Below are 22,001 nucleotides of genomic sequence, written 5' to 3'. Positions count from 1 at the left end.
GCATTTTTCGATATTATTGATCTATAGTATCTGTTAGCAAATACTGACTTTTTAATAGCTACCACTGCATTCCTAGAATAAGTACCTAGAACTACATACCCTTCCTCCAACAGGCATTCTGAGAACAGACCTCTTCCCAGTTCCAAGCCTTCTAACTAGCCCTGAAGAGTCCTTAGCTGCACAGCAGGGTTACTTCCATGTATGTTTTCCCCATCTCATGAACTTGCCAGTCCTTCCTCTCCTCAAGCAAGGAGTCTAGTTGGGTCAGAATTATTAGCTGAGAAACTGGTTGCATGGGGCGGGAGGAGCATAGGCTACAGGATCAGAGAGCATTTGCAAGATAAAGAGGAGAGGGATTCCACATCCAAGTCACATCCACTTCCCCAGTGCTGGAGTCCCTCCCAAATTAGCTACAAACACTTGGCCACTGCTGAAGTGGAGCAGGCTGCTATTTCCAGGGGGTGCAGGTCCATTTTGTTAGAGATAAAGACCTTTAACTCCAAGACCTTTCCACAGCTACCACCGACATCTGCTGACTGTGCTGTGAAGTGGAATCCTGCTAATTCCAAGGTCTTGTGCTACCAAGTGGCATACAGGAAGCCTTGAATTCTTTAGTTGTAAAGTGCTATGCTCTTAATGAAAACTGGTAAGTCTCAACCCTGGCTACCAATAACTTGAATAGCATCTCAGGAGCCCAGAGACAGAACAGCTATTTATTGAGGCTACCATGCCATCAAGCAGGTGCAATAAAAATTATTCTTGCCCCCCTCCAAGGGCTTTTGCATATTAAAAATAAAATTAAAGTTTAGAAGTGATCACCCCCTATTCCACCAGGGAGCCTTATAGGCAATGGACTAGATCTTGGTCTTAGGTAGTGTTCTCTGAAATGAAGAGTACAAGATGCAGAGAGGATAGCATTCACTTCACCCCTCCCCACCAGTGAAACATGTGTGAACAGGAAAATCCATTGTTTATAGGATAATCTTGTACCACCAGATTTCTCCAAGGCAAATTGATGCCTTGAGTCAATGGAGAGTCATCTCAAACAAATGACATTCCTATCAGAATCATTTAGGGATGCATCAAGTTTGCAGTGCAAACAGACTGTTTCAGAGACACACATCATATGATGGGATCCTAAATAAAGGACATTTTCCTATTTTGGTTTTTCAGTTTCAGATAAGGATAAAATAAGGCCTGGGTACAGAACAAGAGCTAGTTTCCTCATGTCAAAGAGGTTGTTTTTTTGTTTGTTTTTGTTTTTTTTTTTAAAAAAAAACAACCAACCACCAAGAGGTTATCACAAGACAAATTTTTAAGAGGAACAGAAGAGCCCTTTGTACAGTCAGGAGTAGAGCAAGAAAAGGTTATTTACCCGTACTGGAAAATAGTCTCTGAAGTATCTCCATATGGCCCAGTTTCTGACCCACTGGGATCTTCTTCCACCTTGAAAAAAGGGAAGAAAGAAGTGCAGTTGAGAATATCAGTAGCAGTCTGGAAGGTCAACACCACTGAGGCCCATTAGAAGATCCCAGGGCTGTAGGGCATCTGTGCTGTCCTGAGAGGTAGAGACTTGCACAAAGCAGGTTCAGGCCTCGTTTTCAGAGGTATGGAACACCTGCACCTCTCCTTGGCTTCCGCACTTCTGAAGAGAGTCAGGCCTCAAGCATCAACAGCACAGCAGAGTTAACGATTGAACCCAGAAGTCCCCAAGTTCCAGTGCCATGTAAACAGAAGAACTGAACACAGGGGTTTGTAGTGTCAAGACATCCATGTTTACCATCTTTTGCCTCAGTTTCTTCAGCTGAAGAAGTCCCATTAGCTCAACCAGTATCTTTTTGCATTGAAAGCTATGTAGAGTTAAAGTCTGGCTGAGACATTAAGTCCTAATTGCCCTCTGTTTACAAAAGCCCTTTTTTCTACTAAGAAAGCTTACAAGCAGAGGGAAACTGTATTCAAGTGTGTCAACCGAACTAAGAGCTGATCATTCTCAATTAGTTTCCAGAGAACAGTAGGTCAATATACATATTTCCCATCAGATAGTAACTCAAAACAAAACCCCTGACAACATGTGCATCACTAACCAAAGCAGCCACTTGATCTTAACTGTAAAGACTTCAAATTAAAACCTGACTTGGCAAAAGCGCAGGGAAAATTTGGCTTGCAAGATTCAAACAGAGGACTTTGGAATCTTGTAAGAAAGTTTAGAGACAAGTAATTAGCCTGTGGAACACATTGCTACAAGGTCTTTGTTGGATTTAGAGAAGGGCTACACATTTATAAGGATAAGAAAATTTGCAGTCACTTCCCAGGACAGTTAGGCAGGATACACGGGCTAGTCTACACAGGGAAGCCAGTGCGCACTAAGCTATGGTGTGAGTTTAAAGTGCATTAGCCACTCTGTGCTAATTCCCTGTGTGAACACTGCTGCACACTAACAGTGCTCTCATGTGCTTTAGTTTTGCACACTTCCAGAGTGCATTAGGCTGATGCACACAAAGGCGCTCAGGGCACAGTAAGCGTCCACACAAAGATCGTGTGGAGTAACTAGTAGGCACCAGCTACTGCAGGCTGCCCCCGCCATGGACAGACAAGCCACATTAGACGGCAAGCCAGCCACAAACCAACAAGTGTTCTATTCCTCCCGCTCTCCCCCAACACATACATGTTTCCATAATTTCTATAATGGGGAGTCTTGCACATTTGGTTGCATGTCCTATGTAAAGCCTCTACCACTCTAAGAAGAGTCAGCATACTGCAGTCTCGACGACTTACCTTTCTTTGGTGTATTCCAGTCAAACACCAGCCATGCCAAGTACACAGCTGCAATCACCCAGCAGTCTGTACAGAGTATGTACATGAGGATTACAGTGCAAGCCACACCTGGAGTTGCCAGAGGGATAAAAAGAGGGGAAATGGCATTAAAGTCTCATTTTTGCAGAGTGGGTATTTCGATCAGCATTAACACCCCTTGACTTTTGACCCTGCCATACTTAAGGATTTTTAAACTAAATCAGATTTAGTGGTTACAGATTAGTGACATCACATTGAGACTAAGCCTTCAGTAGGGCTGAGACAAAGCTTCATCCAGAGCAGCCTACTTCAGAGCAGTTATTTCCCTGTCCCTACCTCAGAGTCCACAGGTTCTCCCTCTAACTGCAGCAGGGTCACTGGGCCTCATGTGGAGGAGATTCTGCTGCTGGCTCAACTTTCTTGCATCACAGGTAAGACTCTCAGTGCACTGGATGTCTCCCATCACAAAAGTTCCTCTCACACACCCTTGCACCATGCTGGGACTTCTCATATAAAAGCAGCTAGCATTGATTTTAATTTAGGAGAGGGGGAAAAAATTCCCTATGTCCCACTGACATGTCTGGGATGAAACAAGAGGAAATTCAGCTGGAAACTCCCAACAGGCAGTATATAGGAATTATCTGACAACAGACATGCTGATAGTGGCTCAAATCGGACTTGGTGAGATGGACAATGCAATCCAGGTGCTCAGAGAGACTAGCCAACTTTGAGTTACTTTAATACTAGCATTATTAATCAAGACAAAAAACTAAAATGCTTCTCTTCCTCCTACTCAGAGCTCCACTTAACTAAGAAGGTATTAAAGCAGTAAGGAAGAGTCTTTGCAACTGACATGGCAGGTGCACAAGTGTCACCAATAAGACAGCTAGCTGGAAGCACTCCCCAACAGTGAGTTCTGGAATCTCCAGAGAAGAGTCACATTGCGAGAGATGATTACAAACTAGACCGAACAAAGCTCAGAATATATTGTAAGAAGCAGCCACTAGAAACGCAGATTTGTTACTTTTCTCAACGATGTTTGGAGCATTCATGGCAACACATACGTTTATCTACAGAGCACATACTGTACAGAAGGGAGGATTTTAAAATAAATCTGCTTCCTTGTGCTCCAATACCTATAGATCAGCCCTGCTTACATGTGTGTAGTAATCCTTCCTATGTGTTCTGTTTATCTAGCAATAGTAACACCCTGTTCTTAAGCAACAGAGGGAGACCTAATAGGTTTTACCTTAGCTGTTCATGACCATGATTTGATTTCTGCCAGGACAGTTTTAATCAAGAACCTTCATTTTTGAATGAAAGTTATTTCTTACCCAGGACAAGGAAAGTAAGGATCCATTGCAGCACAGATATAATCTGAAGTTGCTTCTCTACTTTGGACTTGGACAACCAGGATAAATCCTGCAGAGCAGAGAGGATGCTTGACCCAGTACCTAAGAACAGAAAAATAAAAAGAAAGTTACTCTGTACATGCATTTAGAACAAAGCCTCATTTGAAGTGAAAAACAGAAGTCATAGAACATTGAAGTCTGTGCTGGATTACAGGAATCACTTCTGGTTTAAGATGACTAAACAGGATTTATGTAGTTTACATTAGTCTCTTGGATGTCATCTCATTAAGAAAAAGCGCCTGAAGGGGAAACCTGTTATATTAGAACTAACCAGAGCAGTTTTATAAATACTTGCCATTACTGCTACAAAGCAGCAGAAATCCTCTTCAGTGCTCCCAAGTGCAGTAATGGAGCATACAACCAAAACCCTATATAGTAAACATTAAAACTCCAAGTGTCCTTTCAGCCTCCCTTGTACTTTGAAGTTTACATTATAAGCCAGTGATGGTCACACTGCAAGGTGTACTAACACGTCCAGCGGTTTGCCCAGGAATCTTTTCCATACCCGACTGCCAACTGCAGTGACACCCTGAGGCCAAAGGCAACTTGCTCAGTTTCCCCAGTTTACAACTTGAAAAACTAATCCATATTCGTAATCCTATGCTAGATCAAACTATTGAGAATTATTCTTAAAGAGACAATGTCAACTTCAAGTTTGCAAACAGACCAATAAACCAAACCACAAAAAGCAAACAACTGCACTACATTGATCACCATCATTCAGACACTCTGCCAGATTTTTTGGAAGTTAAAGTCTTGTCGGTTACTTACAAGAAGTTTTTTGACCTGAAGATGACAGCTGGAAAGTTACACATTTACAGATCCATCAAGACAGGAAATTCCAAGTGTAAAAGGAATTTGGCTTCTGGTTAAAAATTCACAACAAGCTTTAAAAGTGTATACAATGCTATTTGTCAGCATTCAAATCTTTTGCTTGCAGTAGGTACCAATATGTATCCAGAGCACTGACCAGGAGTGTAAAAGCTGCAGAAGTCAGTGACAGATTACTGGTATAGTATGAATTTAGGAGATAGTTCTACCCTACAGCAACATGGATGCTTTAACCAAACATCAAGTCCTGATTAGTTTTTAATAAGATAAACGTAGCATGAACAAGTGACAAGAAATGTACTGCTAACTACACCATAGCAGGTTTAAATTAAGGCCAGCTGTTCATGGCTTGCCAAGCAGCCTCGAGTCTGAAGGAACACACTTGCAGGTGCTAGCTTCTAATATGATTTAGATAAAAAATGCCCTATTTCACTGCAAGTTTGAGATGTAAACCTTTCAATTAGTTTGATTTAAACCACAAATTCTATTCACCAATGTTAGCTAGAAGCCAGTGTTAATGCATAAGTCCAACCACAAGTTCACAAGCATTTTTAAGTTTTCCTTTGAAATGAGCCATGCAATTTTATGTGAAGTCAGATTCCATAAGAGGTGAGAAGTGTGTTTGGTGGCACTGAACTATTCCACAGGGAGAACTAGTACAAGAGTTAGTAATTGGATCGGTTTCAGAGGAGCAGCCGTGTTAGTCTGTATTCGCAAAAAGAAAAGGAGTCCTTGTGGCACCTTAGAGACTAAAATTTATTTGAGCATAAGCATCCGATGAAGTGAGCTGTAGCTCACGAAAGCTTATGCTCAAATAAATCTGTTAGTCTCTAAGGTGCCACAAGGACTCCTTTTCTTTTAGTAATTGGATAGGTAGCTTTCCTCCTATGGCAGGTCACTGGCCTCAATCTAGCGCAAGATGGTCATAAGGCAGACAAGCACTCTGTTAGCTTGAGGGAGGAGTCTCAGTTCAGTTCCTAAAGGACATGTTAAATTCAGTCTATACTAATTGGTCCCCTTGCTGACAGTCCCAGCAGAGGCATTAAGGACTGAAAGAGTATTAAGGCACATCAATGGAACAGCACAGGGAAGGCCATGGGGACAACTTCATCCCACTCATTATCTAAGATCTGTGGGGATCTCCCAATTTACTGGGAGCTTTGTCTAGAAAGACATGTGCGGTGGGGGGGAGGGGGAACAGAACTCAAGAGAAGTGTCACTGACAGGGCAATAGGCATATGACTTTGTAACATCACATATATACGGTCTAGAAGTACATCTACTGTCTAGGACACCTCCCAGCTACACAAGCTCCTCCCCATACAGGGCACCATTCTCATATAGTACTGGGAGGCCACTGAACTCTCAAGGTTCCTCCTCCTCCTCCCCCCCTCTGCAGCTGTCACTGGGGGACAGGATCTCTGCAGGCATCAGGAGCAAGGAAACAAAGCCCCTTGCTTGGTTATGGAGCATGTGCTCCAGTGTCACGGGGGCTATGAAGACGTGACTAAGGTGTCAATGGCACTTCCCAGGGACAGAGGAAGTCCTAACTGCGTCTCTCCTCCCTCCCCAGCCCAAATGAACTAAGCCTCTGTAGAGCCTCCCATTATTTGTGTTACAGCAGCACCCAGGTTCCAGTCAGGGCCCCACTGCAATAGGTGGTATGCAAACAGTGGAACAGAGAGGTTGCCACAGGTCACCCAGCAGGTCAGTGATCAAGCTGGGAATAGACTCCCAGTTCAATCCACTGGAGCACCTTGCCTCTGGATGGTCCACCCAGAAAAGTGCTACTAATCCTCTTCAGTCTACATGACTGTGGGGAGGGTGACACTGCTTTGTGGCGAAAGGATTCACCTCACCCACCTCCTTTGAAGGTTGCTAGTAGGCAAATCTGAGGAAATCCTTATGTTGGAATGTGACTGACCTAGTGTGAGCATGCAGACCTTCTAAGAGTTGGAGTAAGCACACTGCTACCTGTCACACTTGCAGGGGCTCCCTGCACTTACAATTCACATGCAAATACAACAGTCAGATGCAGGTCCAAATTCAGAGGACAGAAGCTGCAAGTAGCTAACCAGAGACATTGCAAGCATACTAGACAGGATGTTAGAGGCAGCACAAGAGAAGGGAAGACAGCGTCGCCAGTTTTGTGAGGGATGCTAGTTTTGTAGTAGTTAGGTTTAATTGAGACGTTAAATGAATTTGAAGTAGTCTCCAATACAAGATTGGACCCCCAAATCCAACAGAACGTGGCAGGGTTTTAGAACTGCCTTTTTACATTCTCTCCCTGTTGCTGTCAAAGACTCACAGCTTCTTGTTTTGAGGAGCTGGTGGGTGCATTTGATGAAGGTGCATAAACAAACTGAAAGTACCTTGGAGTAATTTCAGCTGCTGCGAGTAAGGCTAGTCAGTAAGATAGTCAAAGAGAAGCGCAGTGCCCCTTGAAAGGCACAAGACTCCCAGCTAGTATTGAGTGGTGGGGAAGGTTACCAGCAACTCTGCAGTAATCCTTTGTGTCCCCTCACTATTTTAGTTATAAAGTCAGTATGAAAGAGAGGCAGCACTGTACTGGAGGTAGATGCTAATTTGAGGCTCAGCTCCAACAATGATGACCATGTCTTTCAACATGTTATTTAGCCTCCCTTCCCCCACACATCTTGCTTATCTTGCATGTGATCCTGCTTCCATTTAAGTCCATAAGAAAAACTCTGCCTTAAGTGGGAGCTGACCAGGTTTCTGCTTACAGAAGTGGGAAAATACTTACCTGATGTAATGGCATTGCAAGAATTAATATTTGTAAAGAGCCTCTAGCAGTAACATTAGTATGGTTGGATTCTTGTATTATAGTTGAGATGCAAGATATTCATCTCACTTCTGATGCTAGCAATACCAAACCCTAGAAGAAAGTTAAACATGTAGCTATTCCTTACTGTTATCAGCTTGAAGGAAATTCCATTAAGTCTGCCTAGCAACCTGTCCTCCCAAGAGGAGGGGGAAACTTTCCTAGCTGGGGATAAACAGCCATGTGTTCAAGCGGACACATCCAAAATAAGAACCAGCCCCCTGTCTGAAAAGGAGGCTGAACAGTACACAATTAGCATCTGCTGAATTGTAACTGAAGTCTGTAAAGGAATTCAATAAATCACAGGCATTTAGAAGTCGGGGGGAGTGAATGAGACTATGCAGATTTAGGATTACAGTTTGAGATAATTATGTACCTAAAATTAGGGGAATGATCTTCCTTTGGTAGCAAAAAGAAAAGGAGTACTAGTGGCACCTTAGAGACGAACCAATTTATTTGAGCATGAGCTTTCGTGAGCTACAGCTCACTTCATGGAATGCATCCGATGAAGTGAGCTGTAGCTCACGAAAGCTCATGCTCAAATAAATTGGTTAGTCTCTAAGGTGCCACAAGTCCTCCTTTTCTTTTTGCGAATACAGACTAACAGTGGCTACTCTGAAACCTTTGGTAGCAGTCATCTAAAACAGATAGCTTGACTATCACTGCTTCTCAGGACTGGTTTTGTTTTAGCTTGCTAAGAGGGATAATTGCAACACAATCGTAAAGAGATGAAGGCAGCAAAATTTAAAAAAAAAAAAAAAAGGGGGTGGGGGTGGGGGGGTGTCTTTATAAGTCAAATGCATTGTGGAATTGCAAGCCAGGCTACTACACTGCCCGCCGCAGTAGCCATATTGTGTCAGAGGATATTTTGTTGAATCCTTTAAACCAAAGGCATCTTCAAGTCTGAGACAAGAGAAAGCTTCTACACCTGCAAACAATGAAGAACTCGGCATTAGGGTATACCTTATACCATCCAGCAAAGTTCCCCAGGAGCATGGCTGCTGGCATATCCAGATCCAGGAGAATTCCTACTGCTGTAGTTTTTGCAAAAGCCAAACTGCCTTAGTGTGAGCCTTAACAGCTCCTCTGCAATGATCAGAGTGGTACAGACCACTCTTGTCCAGCATCCTGCCTCCAAAAGCCTGCTCAATGCCCGTTACTGGAGAGGAAGACATAGTTGCACAATACCTTACCCTGTGAGACAGTTTCCTTCTGGAGACAGCCAGCAATTAGTTTATACCAGAAGCATGGAAACCTAATCCTTGTAATTTTATCACAGTATAGTTGAAGGTGCTGCTATTCAGAGGTATGTTTACTTACCTTGAGTAAGTCTCTATACACTCCACTCTTGGAGTGGGTCCCTACCCTCTTTCTCCTGAACCAAGGACCTGTTTAATCTCCTGTAGACTTCTTCAGCTCTTCCTGGATACTAACAGACAGATGGGCTATTTACTTAACTGACAACCCCTAATATTGGGTACTGCAGATTGGTAATATGCTACCACCAACACACCTATGCTTGAAACTGCACTATGCATCATGTATGCTAGGATTTGCTGCTTCACGGTGAAGTGATACATACTCCAGAGCAAATGCACAGCAATGAAAAGCTATTTATCAGAAGGAGATTTAACAGGTTGCTAAGTGTTTGGTTTTCTGAAAGTTACTCAATTACAAACATTAATCCAACAAAATAAAAACCAGTTATGAAGTGTTTAATCAGAAGTAATTCAGAGGGTTTTTCAAGAGGGATAACCTGAACTGTAAACTCAAGTTTGTGCTGAATGCTTAACCAGCTTTTTGGCATGGAAAGCTTTAGATTACTTATTTAGAATTCTGACTTAGTACTTTCCAGTCCATTAGTGTGGGACAGAATGATGTATTCTGGGATATCAGAGATACTGCAGTTCATGGTAAGACTTCTTGGTAGTACTAGGTTTGTTAAGAGATCCCAGAGGACGTTAGATAATTTGTAAAGGTGAATTACAACATACCTCCAAGTTGGCTACTCTACACAGTTTAGTGCCACCAGTAACTAAGTGTAAGTCTTCCTTGTCTTCTCTTCACAGGAAGTCTCTCAACAATTGCAAGGAGTTTGCCAAGGAGTCCCCTCCCCCAACCCAAGTACTAGGTGTTGTAAATTACATGAGTAACAGAGGTGACAAATTTTGACTTGATCAGAAGGACTGCTCATAGTTCAGCCATAAAAGTGTTATATTCTAAGCTACTAGTGTATAGTCTGAATGTATTTCCCTAGAATTTAAGAAAAAAGCCCACATGCCCCCAGCATCCCCTTTCCATGTCTGGAAGAGAATGAGACGGGTTCTACTTAGACATTCAGGGTTAGCCCATTTATGAGGGGAAGCAAGGAAGATATGGACTGACCTGGTCTTTGATCACCATTTACATTAATCTCTTCCCTGGGTCCAAAATTTAATCCTGCAAAAATAGGAGCTATCATCTTCTACTGAAGCAGTAATAAGACAGTTAGTAACTGTTCTTTGGTCCCATTCGCTATCTGCTCCACTTTGGAATGTTTACTGGCTGCAGTTATGGCCACCCATTCCAGAACACCATTTCAGGAATGGGACTACCAACAGCACAATCTCCCATCCAATAATATGGAGCACATTCTTAGCAATCCTGTCTAGCAGGCAGAGCTCTTTGAGGTGACAGGGTCAGGACACTGATCTACACCACTGCCCATGCCCAACTGCAGGAACAATTGAAGCACTTCTCTATATCACCTAGCACTTTGGGAATTACCTGGGCAACAAGACAGTTTCTGCATTTTTATCAAGGGCACAAAAATTAGGTGCATCTGCCTTGCTTTATCTCTGGCCAAGAACAGCTGAAAGTTTTGCAGAAAAAGCACCAGGCACCTCTGTTTTCAGTTAAGGAACCACACTGCTTGTCAACTTGAAGGAAAGTTAAAGAGGAAGAACAGATTCCCTTCAGGCTTGAATATGTATGCAGTAGACTTTCTGTAAAGATCACATGAGGCTCAAAGACCCTGCACCCCCACCCCATGACAGTAAATCAGAAGGACTGGGGAGACCACCACCAGCAGCACTGAACTCAGTGATTCATAGGTACTTATGGATAGATTTTTCCACACCATTTTTCCACCCCGTCCTCCTTTTCTCCTCTGGCAAGTTCCACAAGATTGTATATTCTAATTCAGCCTGAGCTTGAATAGCAGTTATACAGCCACTGATCCTCTGTGGCAGCCTGCCCATTTCTAAGCTTCTGAAAGATAGCCTTCCAGCAGGATTATGAACTGTGCTGGACTATAATCTACAGCTGGTGTAGCCTTCATACGTTATTCCCTTGGTGAGAAGGATCCAAAGAGCTTTGGAGAGTAGATATGTTGCAATATTGCATCAAGTACTGCATGCTGCTCAGACCTGGAAACAGACTGGTCGATCTTAAAGACTTCCTGAATAGTACCATCCTGTAAGGAAGCAGGCACTGAAGTGTATTTTCTAGAAGACAGTGATGGAGAGTTATTCCTTTAAGTGGAGGCAAAGAATAGTAAGGACAGACACATAAGGAACTCCAGTGGCATTACTGATTGTTTGACAGAAACAGGTTGTCATAAATATAAAGGGAAGGGTAAACCCCTTTGAAATCCCTCCTGGCCAGGGGAAAGCTCCTCTCACCTGTAAAGGGTTAAGAAGCTAAAGGTAACCTCACTGGCACCTGACCAAAATGACCAATGAGGAGACAAGATACTTTCAAAAGCTGGGAGGAGGGAGAGAAACAAAGGGTCTGTGTCTGTCTATATGCTGGTCTTTACCAGGGATAGACCAGGAATGGAGTCTTAGAACTTTTAGTAAGTAATCTAGCTAGGTATGTGTTAGATTATGATTTCTTTAAATGGCTGAGAAAAGAATTGTGCGGAATAGAATAACTATTTCTGTCTGTGTATCTTTTTTGTAACTTAAGGTTTTGCCTAGAGGGGTTCTCTATGTTTTTGAATCTAATTACCCTGTAAGATATCTACCATCCTGATTTTACAGGGGGGATTTCTTTATTTCTATTTACTTCTATTTTTATTAAAAGTCGTCTTGTAAGAAAACTGAATGCTTTTTCATTGTTCTCAGATCCAAGGGTTTGGGTCTGTGGTCACCTATGCAAATTGGTGAGGCTTTTTATCCAACATTTCCCAGGAAAGGGGGGGTGCAAGTGTTGGGAGGATTGTTCATTGTTCTTAAGATCCAAGGGTCTGGTTCTGTAGTCACCTAGGCAAATTGGTGAGGCTTTTTACCAAACCTTGTCCAGGAAGTGGGGTGCAAGGTTTTGGGAAGTATTTTGGGGGGGAAGGACGCGTCCAAACAGCTCTTCCCCAGTAACCAGTATTAGTTTGGTGGTGGTAGCGGCCAGTCCAAGGACAATGGGTGGAATATTTTGTACCTTGGGGAAGTTTTGACCTACGCTGGTAAAGAGAAGCTTAGGAGGTTTTTCCATGCAGGTCCCCACATCTGTACCCTAGAGTTCAGAGTGGGGGAGGAACCTTGACACAGGTAAAATCTTAAAGTGATCTATGATACAGAGTTGCTAGAGCCTTTTTGCCTGGCTTCAATCACTTCCCTCTCTGCAGTCAAATCACTCACCTATTCTGGTTCCTACTACAGCCTCTTCCCATTCCCACTTGGTATCTCAAACTACCAGCAGAACAGCTGTTGCTCCTTAAGCCTTGTCCGATAGTGACTTTTAAGCCACCAGTGCAAACTCTAGTGAAGACACAACTGACAACAGTGCATTTTCATTTGTACTAGTGCATCTTATCCTGGTGCTGAACCTGGGTAAACTGCACTAGTGTAAATACCTTTAAGTCTTCTACATTGGTGTCCTCCTAGAACAGACTGCCCCAAGCAGACTTTATACCCCCCACCCCCAAAAAAGGGGACAGGAGCCAGAGACTCCACAGTGCAAAAAACTGCTAGACTTCTGCAGACCACAGCTATTTTATAGGTTCCACTTTCAGCTCTGAACAGATTCAGTCCAGCAGCAGCCAGTGCCAAAAGCCAGAGAATTACTATAGGAAGAAGGGGCTGCTGGAGGACACAGCATTAAGCAGGGCCAGATTAGCCTATAGTGCCTGGTGGCAAATGTCTGGAGCCTGGATCTAGAATGAAACTTTGCCCAAGCCAACTAGGCTTCAAGTCCAGCTACAGTATCACTGCCTGCTCTAGAGCGCTGCCTGCGAGAGCCTCGTTGCTCCCGCTGCGCACAACAGACCAGCACAGTGCAAACGCTCACAGACTTCACAGGCAGCCCATCGATTTGCACATATACCCCAGCAGCACAGCTCTCACTAATCCGGTTTGATCTGCACCCCCCAAAGGCACGATTGCCTGAGGGGGAGAAACCAGGGAGGCAAGCTGAGGGAAGGGCTCAGGCAGGAGAGGAGCTAAGGTGGTTACACAGGGTCAAGATGGAGTTGGCCAGGAGGATCAGGCTAGGAAAGGAGCTGGAGGGGGCCCACTGAGGAGTTCTGGGAAGCAAGGGCCCTTCCTTGAGCAAGGAGAAGAGAAGAGATGCAGCTGAAAAACAAGATGGTCTGTGCTACAGTGCCGCTCCGCCCTACATACAGCTGTACCTCTCCCAGCTTCTTGCTGGCTGCTACTTCCCAGATGGAATCTAGCGCCTGCTGAAAATAACAGCACCCAGCACAGGCCAGGGGACCCTGCGGGAGGCAGGTGAACAGACAGTGGGTGAAAAGCGGAAGCAATTTTTCCCCAACGGTTCCCAAGCAGCAGCCCCTAGATGCAGACCTGAGGCAATCTATGCATTCTGGTGAACATTAGGCTGTTCCCTCCTACCTCTCCAAGGCAGTAACCCAAAAGGCAACAAAATGTGCACATGACCCTGCCGCATTCAGAGGCCCCGAGATCCTGGACTTTCAGCTTATCAGGATTGTCCAGGGCTCTGCACCACTTGCACACTCTAGGGTCGTAGGGCTGTGCAACGCACCACTCAGGTAAGCATGTGCGTGGCAAGACCCAGCAACAGTACAGTTCCACTGGGCCAAAAACCAGCAGGGGAGGAACAGTCAGTTGCAGCATCTTCAGTGCCAGCAGCAGTCTGGTACTGCTCCTCAGCCCAAAGACAGTTTCACAGGAAGTTTGTCTATACTAGACAAATCCATGCAGGGAACTCTCAGCTGGGCTTCAACCCATTTCTAGCATTCGTGTAAATCGTTGCACAGAAGATTCTTAGAGGAAAAATTTTGAATTCATTACACCCCCATCATAGAATATCAGGGTTGGAAGGGACCTCAGGAGGTCATCTAGTCCAACCCCCTGCTCAAAGCAGGACCAATCCCCAATTAAATCATCCCAGCCAGAGCTTTGTCAAGCCTGACCTTAAAAACTTCTAAGGAAGGAGATTCCACCACCTCCCTAGGTAACGCATTCCAGTGTTTCACCACCCTCCTAGTGAAAAAGTTTTTCCTAATATCCAACCTAAACCTCTCCCACTGCAACTTGAGACCATTACTCCTTGTCCTGTCATCTTCTACCACTGAGAATAGTCTAGAACCATCCTCTTTGGAACCACCTCTCAGGTAGTTGAAAGCAGCTATCAAATCCCCCCTCATTCTTCTCTTCTGCAGACTAAACAATCCCAGTTCCCTCAGCCTCTCCTCATAAGTCATGTGTTCCAGACCCCTAATCATTTTTGTTGCCCTTCGCTGGACTCTCTCCAATTTATCCACATCCTTCTTGTAGTGTGGGGCCCAAAACTGGACACAGTACTCCAGATGAGGCCTCACCAATGTCGAATAGAGGGGAACGATCACGTCCCTCAATCTGCTGGTTATGCCCCTACTTATACATCCCAAAACGCCATTGGCCTTCTTGGCAACAAGGGCACACTGACTCATATCCAACTTCTCGTCCACTGTCACCCCTAGGTCCTTTTCCACAGAACTGCTGCCTAGCCATTCGGTCCCTAGTCTGTAGCTGTGCATTGGATTCTTCCGTCCTAAGTGCAGGACCCTGCACTTATCCTTGTTGAACCTCATCAGATTTCTTTCGGCCCAATCCTCCAATTTGTCTAGGTCCCTCTGTATCCTATCCCTACCTGCCACTGTATCTACCACTCCTCCTAGTTTAGTATCATCCACAAATTTGCTGAGAGTGCAATCCACACCATCCTCCAGATCATTTATGAAGATATTGAACAAAACTGGCCCCAGGACCGACCCTTGGGGCACTCCACTTGATACCGGCTGCCAACTAGACATGGAGCCATTGATCACTACCCGTTGAGCCCGACAATCTAGCCAACTTTCTACCCACCTTATAGTGCATTCATCCAGCCCATACTACTTTAACTTGCTGACAAGAATACTGTGGGAGACAGTGTCAAAAGCTTTGCTAAAGTCAAGAAACAATACATCCACTGCTTTCCCTTCATCCACAGAACCAGTAATCTCATCATAGAAGGCGATTAGATTAGTCAGGCATGACCTTCCCTTGGTGAATCCATGCTGACTGTTCCTGATCACTTTCCTCTCGTGTAAGTGCTTCAGGATAGATTCCTTGAGGACCTGCTCCATGATTTTTCCGGGGACTGAGGTGAGGCTGACTGGCCTGTAGTTCCCAGGATCCTCCTTCTTCCCTTTTTTAAAGATTGGCACTACATTAGCCTTTTTCCAGTCATCCGGGACTTCCCCCGTTTGCCACGAGTTTTCAAAGATAATGGCCAATGGCTCTGCAATCACAGCCGCCAATTCCTTTAGCGCTCTCGGATGCAATGCATCCGGCCCCATGGACTTGTGCACGTTCAGCTTTTCTAAATAGTCCCTAACCACCTCTTTCTCCACAGAGGGCTGGCCATCTATTCCCCATGTTGTGATGCCCAGCGCAGCAGTCTGGGAGCTGACCTTGTTTGTGAAGACAGAGGCAAAGAAAGCATTGAGTACATTAGCTTTTTCCACATCCTCTGTCACTAGGTTGCCTCCCTCATTCAGTAAGGGGCCCACACTTGCCTTGGCTTTCTTCTTGTCGCCAACATACCTGAAGAAACCCTTCTTGTTACTCTTGACATCTCTCGCTAGCTGCAGCTCCAGGTGCGATTTGGCCCTCCTGATTTCATTCCTACATGCCCGAGCAATATTTTTATACTCTTCCCTGATCATCTGTTCAATCTTCCACTTCTTGTAAGCTTCTATTTTATGTTTAATATCCGCAAGGATTTCACCGTTAAGCCAAGCTGGTCTCCTGCCATATTTACTATTCTTTCGACACATCGGGATGGTTTGTCCCTGTAATCTCAATAGGGATTCCTTGAAATACAGCCAGCTCTCCTGGACTCCTTTCCCCCCCTCTTGTTATTCCCCCAGGGGATCCTACCCATCAGTTCCCTGAGGGAGTTGCAGTCTGCTTTCCTGAAGTCCAGGGTCCGTATTCTGCTGCTTACCTTTCTTCCTTGGGTCAGGATCCTGAACTCAACCAACTCATGGTCACTGCCTTCCAGATTCCCATCCACTTTTGCTTCCCCTACTAATTCTTCCCGGTTTGTGAGCAGCAGGTCAAGAAAAGCTCCCCCCAGCTGGCTCCTCCAGCACTTGCACCAGGAAACTGTCCCCTACATTTTCCAAAAACTTCCATTGCCCACCTCTTTCTGGAGCAGAAGGAAAAAAAACAAAACAGACTCAGTGCTGGGCATCACTGCTGATCCCACTATTCGAGTGGGGTAACTTTTCTTTTCAGAGGACAAGCCTGGAGACCCCAAGTGACTATTTGTATTAGGGCAGCTCCTGGAAGCTATGGCAGACTAGGGTCCCAATATGCAAGGCATTACACAAACACCTAGTGAGAGACAGTTCTTGCCCTAATGAGGCTACAATCTAGATTGACAAAGTCAGAGGATAAGAGGGAACCAGAGGCAGACAGGTGAAGTGATCTGCCCAGTGTCACGCAGCAGATCAATGGCAGAACTGGGAAATATAATCCAGGACCCCTAACTACCAGCTCAGTCCACTACCCACTAAGTCACACTGCCTCTAAATTCCCTGTGCTCTGCCAGGTGAATCCCACCAAACAGTTTCTGTAAAAGACAAAACTCATTCCAGTGGTACAGGAGGAATCACAAGGTTCCACAGCTTTTCTCTGGATGGGGTCCTCCTTGTTTTTTTTACAGACAGGCTTTTAAAATCCCCCCCACCAAGGTATCAGTCACTTCTGACTAATTACAGAGCTGTGAACAGCTTGCAAGCCTAGAAAGTGGTGACATTTAATTAACTTCACCTTGGAAGGAAGCTACACTTACCAAAGCAATACCTTCCTTCCAAGATGAACAAGTCATACTTGTAGAAGAGAATTTGCAAATGCACCAGTGCAGGCCTGAAGGGAAACTCACCTGCGTGAGAGAATTAAGACAGCTTTCCATCTCTACATCAGATTATTTTGAGTTAAGGCCAACTACACTGTATGTAAACAGGCCACTTTAAAATATGCACATGCCCTAAATACATTAATAAAATATTGGCTCAGAATGGGCTTCACAAAGGAGGTGCCATTGTGGTCTATCAGGTCAGTGCTACATATCTGATACCTTCCATGAATGATTTAGTCTTTTCTTAACAGAGTAAAAAGTGAAGTCCAAAAGTGGAGTAGTGTAGTTTACACTGCACTGTCAGCTCATGTCACAGGCTCTCATCTCCAAATGGCACCAGGGAAAATCTCTGCTTTTGTCAGTTTACCACAACTTCTTGATTTTATTTATTAAGGGCCAACAGTGTTCTTAGTGCTGACCAGGAGAGCAAGATACAGTCTTTTCCAAGACCCTGCAATCAGAACTGCTCACACAGAGCTTTGTGTAGGTGCCTCCTGATTCCATTCCACACACCTCCTGGGTGTGGTGTTCTGTCCCCTCTAGTGGCACCGAGGCCACTTAGAATTAATGAGTCTGCTACAGCCTCAGCTAAGAGCCATGTGGCTTTTAGCTCATGCAGTAGAGGCTCAAGCATTTAGCTCCAGAGATCACAGAATCACAGACTATCAGGGTTGGAAGGGACCATCTAGTCCAACCCCCTGCTCAAAGCAGGACCAATCCCCAATTTTTGCCCCAGATCCCTAAATAGCAAGGATTGAACTCACAACCCTGGGTTTAGCAGGCCAATGCTCAAACCACTGAGCTATCCCTCCCCGCATCCAGGTTCGATCCCACCCACCAACAAGCAGGGTCTGTCGGTGTTACACAGGCATCCACATCAAAGCTATTTGCAGGATGGGAGCCCAAAAGACACATGGAAGACCAGAAATCCAGAGGCAAGGACAGTAGTGGAGGGAGTGCATGCTAGTGGACAGGGCACTGGAATAGAAGTCAGAAGAGTGGGAGTTCCCTCCCACACAGCTCTTCATGTTGGCAAACCCTGCCTGGACAGGTCACTTTACCTCAGGGCCGCCATTTCCTTTCCCACTCTCTGTCCAGTGTCTACTCAGCTCTTCAGAGCAGGAGCCATCTCAACCGGTACGTGTACAGCACAAGGGGGTCTCCAGGCCACACTGTGGTACAGATCATCAAGTGTGGGTGATTTTTAAAGTTTCAGTTTATCAAAGTTATGTAAAACTACCTGTGTGGAAGCCCCGCATCACTGCTAAAACGCCAGTAAACCGGTTTCTCTAAAGAGGAGAGAGCAGGCTCTGAGGCGTAAACATTTGCACTTGCTAATTTATTGCTGCTGTACCTTCAGAGGCCTTGTTTACTGACACCCAAGGCAGCTATAACACGAGCTTCAGCACATTGCCCGTCCAGTGACCTCAACCCTGAGGTAAAGGTTCGACCCTCCCTAGATGGAGTGTTCAGGGTCTATAAACAGATAGGGAGTACTTGTGGCACCTTAGAGACTAACCAATTTAATACTTTCATGCAGTTGATAGATCTCCCCTCCATACGGCTAAATGCAGTGCCTTGCATAATGACAGGTTTCAGAGTAACAGCCGTGTTAAATTGGTTAGTCTCTAAGATGCCACAAGTACTCCTTTTCTTTTTGCAAATACAGACTAACACGGCTGTTACTCTGAAACATATAAACCAATAGTTTGTCAAGCTGGAAGTCTCCTTCAGGTCTCTCTCCTCATCACAGCTGAGGGTCACCAACCCCATTTCACTACAGAAATGAGAGGAGAGTTTTGTATTGGTGGGTAAAGGTGAAAGGAAGTCTTAGCCACTAACCCATGCTGCCCTGGATAAAAGCCTATTTTTAAAAACTTAATCTTTAAGATGTTTTAGGGAGATGGACATCAGTCTCTTCTTTCCAGCTTCTTCCTCCTGCCACGAGTATAGGAATAGGAGCATTTAAGGAACTAAATCAAGTTTCCACAGCTAGTTTCCAATGAAATGGTCATTTGCATCCACAAGGCTGATAATAAAAGCTATTATATTCATCTTCCCCTCGCACACAAAATCCCATGCGTTATTAGGAAAATGAGAACCTCAGGAACACATCAAACCCAGAAAGAGACTCTTGCGACAGGCTGTGAGGCATCAGAGTCGACAAACCCAACATCTTTTCCAAGGCTCGCTGAAGAGTCGACCCCAAACAGATCCCCCCCCCCTCCCATGGAAGCCTCCCAAAGCTGCAAACAATGCTCCAAGTATTTCTCTTTTCCTTAAGGCAGTGGCGCTCAACCTTTCCAGCCTACTGTGCCCCTTCCAGGAATCTGCTTTGTCTTACAGGTCCCCAAGTTTCCCCTCACTTTAAAACCTATTTGCTTACAAAATCAGACATAAAAACACAAAAGTGTCACAGCCACATGGTTACTGAAAAATGGCCAGCTTGATCATTTTGTCTGTATGAAATTTCAGCGTGTACTAACAGTGCTTTTCACATAGCCCGCTGTAAAGCCAGGCAAGTACCTAGAGGAGCTGGTGTACCCCCTGGAAGACCTCTATGTACCCCCAGGGTACCCATACCCCAGGCTGAGACCCACTGCCACGCTGCTACTGGGGGAGAGGGAGCAGTAGCCTCCCAACACACAGCTCCAAGGCTCTGGCCCCAGCAGCCCTCCCAAAACGAAAAGCCAAGCAGCCAGCCAGTGCACCTGCCCCAGAGCCATGCTCCAAACACCCCTCCAGCAGGCATATTGGTCAGTCACACAGTCAACAGGCGGGAAAAAACAAAACCCCAGCGCAGGGGGCGCGGGCGGGGGCGCAGAATGCCTAATGCGGCTGCCAGCCCCCTCCAGACTTTGGGGGGTTGGGGGACAAGGGGACAGCCAGGAGCCGAGACCGGCCCACTCCATCGCCCTGGGTCGTCTGCGCCGAGGCTCGCCGGCGGCTGGTCCATACAGAGGCATATGGCCCCGCGGGAGCGGCCGCTAGGAAGGCTGCGGTTACCTCGCAAGACGCCCGAGTAGGCGGCGATGATGGTCTTCATCATGGCTCAGCGTCGGCGCCCCCCAGGCAGGTCCATAACCGCGCCCGGCTGGGGCCGGGGCGTCCGTGGGAGGCAGAGACCGGAGCGGAGCGCAGCCCCGCACAGCCCGGCCGGCCGCCCCGCACCGCTTTATATCGGCCGGCCGGGAGGGAGGCGGCGCGCAGGCGCCCTGCCTGGTCCCCCCGCCCCTCCGCGGGGATTGTGATGCAGCCGCGGGGGCAGTGGCTGCTCGCCAGGGATGCACGGGGGGGGGGGATGTGCTGTGGGGGAGGGGGGAGTTCGCTTTATAAAAATAGGTAGGTCGAACAATGGTGTTGCAAAAAGAGCCCGTGTGTTGCAAGGGCGGGAGGAGTGTGCAATTTCGGTGGCGAGCTCTTGCAAGCGAAAGGAAATGCTCTTCCGTCCCCAGTGGCCGGTGCCTGGAGCCGGTGGCCTGGGGGCCACCCGAACCGCAGGCAAGTTTCATGGGCTTCCCCTTCCCCTTCCCCCCCCGCCCCCGCTGCGCGCGCCCCGGGGAGTGGCCCGCAGGCAGCAGGAGCCAGACCCGTGGGTGTCCTCCCTGCCCCTGCTGCTGACTCGTGGCGCGGGCCCAGGGGTGCAGGGCGAACTCTTGCTCTGTGGATCGAGCCACACCGCTGTGACTGGGCTCTAGCCGCTTCCTGCGCCTTGGTTAAACGGGCTATGGAATGGGAGGAAGAGCCCCTGGCTGGTGTGAGCGCTGTGCGGTATTGTTTATCCTTCGTCTTATTACTGCGGTATCGTTAGGGGCTCTAGCCCTGGGCCAGGAACCGATTGTGCTAGGCGCTGTATAATGTGTTACGTAAAGGGCTTTCAGAGCGTTGGGAGAACAGCATTACAGAAGCCTCGAGATTATTGAGTACCTCTCATGTTCCCCACAAAGCTTTTGGATGAAAAAATACGTGCCAAATCGTGAATATTTTGCTGCTGTTGGGCACACTTTTTTTCCTCCTCTGATCCGTACAATGTCTGTGTTTAAGAAAATATTACTCTGAAATCCTTTATGGATGCTGTACAGATTTAATTCCAGATGAGGAATCTATACTTTTCAGCTTCTTGCTTTTCTCTGTGTGTGTGTGCGCACTAATTTAGTGTTGGAGTTCAAAGTGCTCTTTAGAAGTTAGAAGACCTTGGTTATCTTCCCAGCTCTACTAGGGTTTGATCCTTCACTGGCATTAACTACTCATTGGGCAACTTGGGCAAAAGGTGTTTAGGCCCCTAAAAATGCAGATGGCACCTAGTGAGATTTTCAGAAGTGCCCAAATGCCTAATTCCATCAGTTTCAAGGGGAGCTAGGTGCCTTTTGAAAATCCTAGTAGGTGCATCTTTAAGCACCAGCATATTTTTCAAAATCTGGCCCAAATCTGCTTCCAGTAGGAAATGTGCCATTGATTTTAGTGGGCGTTGGGTCAGGTCCTTAGAGTCCGATCCTGCACTGAAAGGGGAGTTTTTGCTATTGACTTTAGAGAGAGCAGGTTCAGGCCCTTCACTCCATCTCTCTGACTTGGGGATAATATTTATCCAACTTTGTGAAGCAATTTGAGATCTAATGTTAGTGCTGAACGTTGCTATTATTTTTCTGTATTTTCCCCACACTTCCAGCATGGGCTGCAGCAGTGCTAGCTTCCTCGAGCCACTTCAACCCTCACCTAGCAGCAACTACCTTTAGGAGTGAGCTTGAGTTATGTTCTTGCCCATGCAATCATAGCAT

At 46.0% G+C, this 22,001-nt stretch overlaps 1 protein-coding gene across 1 annotated transcript in view; it reads right to left on the bottom strand.

The window, feature by feature from the left end:
• DGAT2 (diacylglycerol O-acyltransferase 2) overlaps positions 1–20,424 on the bottom strand; it is a 39,564-nt gene extending 19,140 nt beyond the window's left edge. The window contains exons 1-4 of the mRNA XM_073335039.1: positions 20,233–20,424; positions 4,128–4,247; positions 2,776–2,883; positions 1,376–1,446 (exon numbers count right to left, since the gene is read on the bottom strand). Of these exons, the coding sequence (XP_073191140.1) occupies positions 1,376–1,446; positions 2,776–2,883; positions 4,128–4,247; positions 20,233–20,275 (342 nt within the window). The 5' untranslated portion in view covers positions 20,276–20,424. The remainder of the gene's footprint in view (positions 1–1,375; positions 1,447–2,775; positions 2,884–4,127; positions 4,248–20,232) is intronic.
• Between the last annotated feature and the right edge of the window lie 1,577 nt (positions 20,425–22,001).

Source organism: Lepidochelys kempii, chromosome 1 (assembly GCF_965140265.1).
Source record: "Lepidochelys kempii isolate rLepKem1 chromosome 1, rLepKem1.hap2, whole genome shotgun sequence".
Classification (NCBI taxonomy): domain Eukaryota; kingdom Metazoa; phylum Chordata; order Testudines; family Cheloniidae; genus Lepidochelys; species Lepidochelys kempii.
The sequence above is the reverse complement of the archived record's forward strand: the minus strand, read 5'-3'. Positions and strand labels throughout refer to the sequence as shown.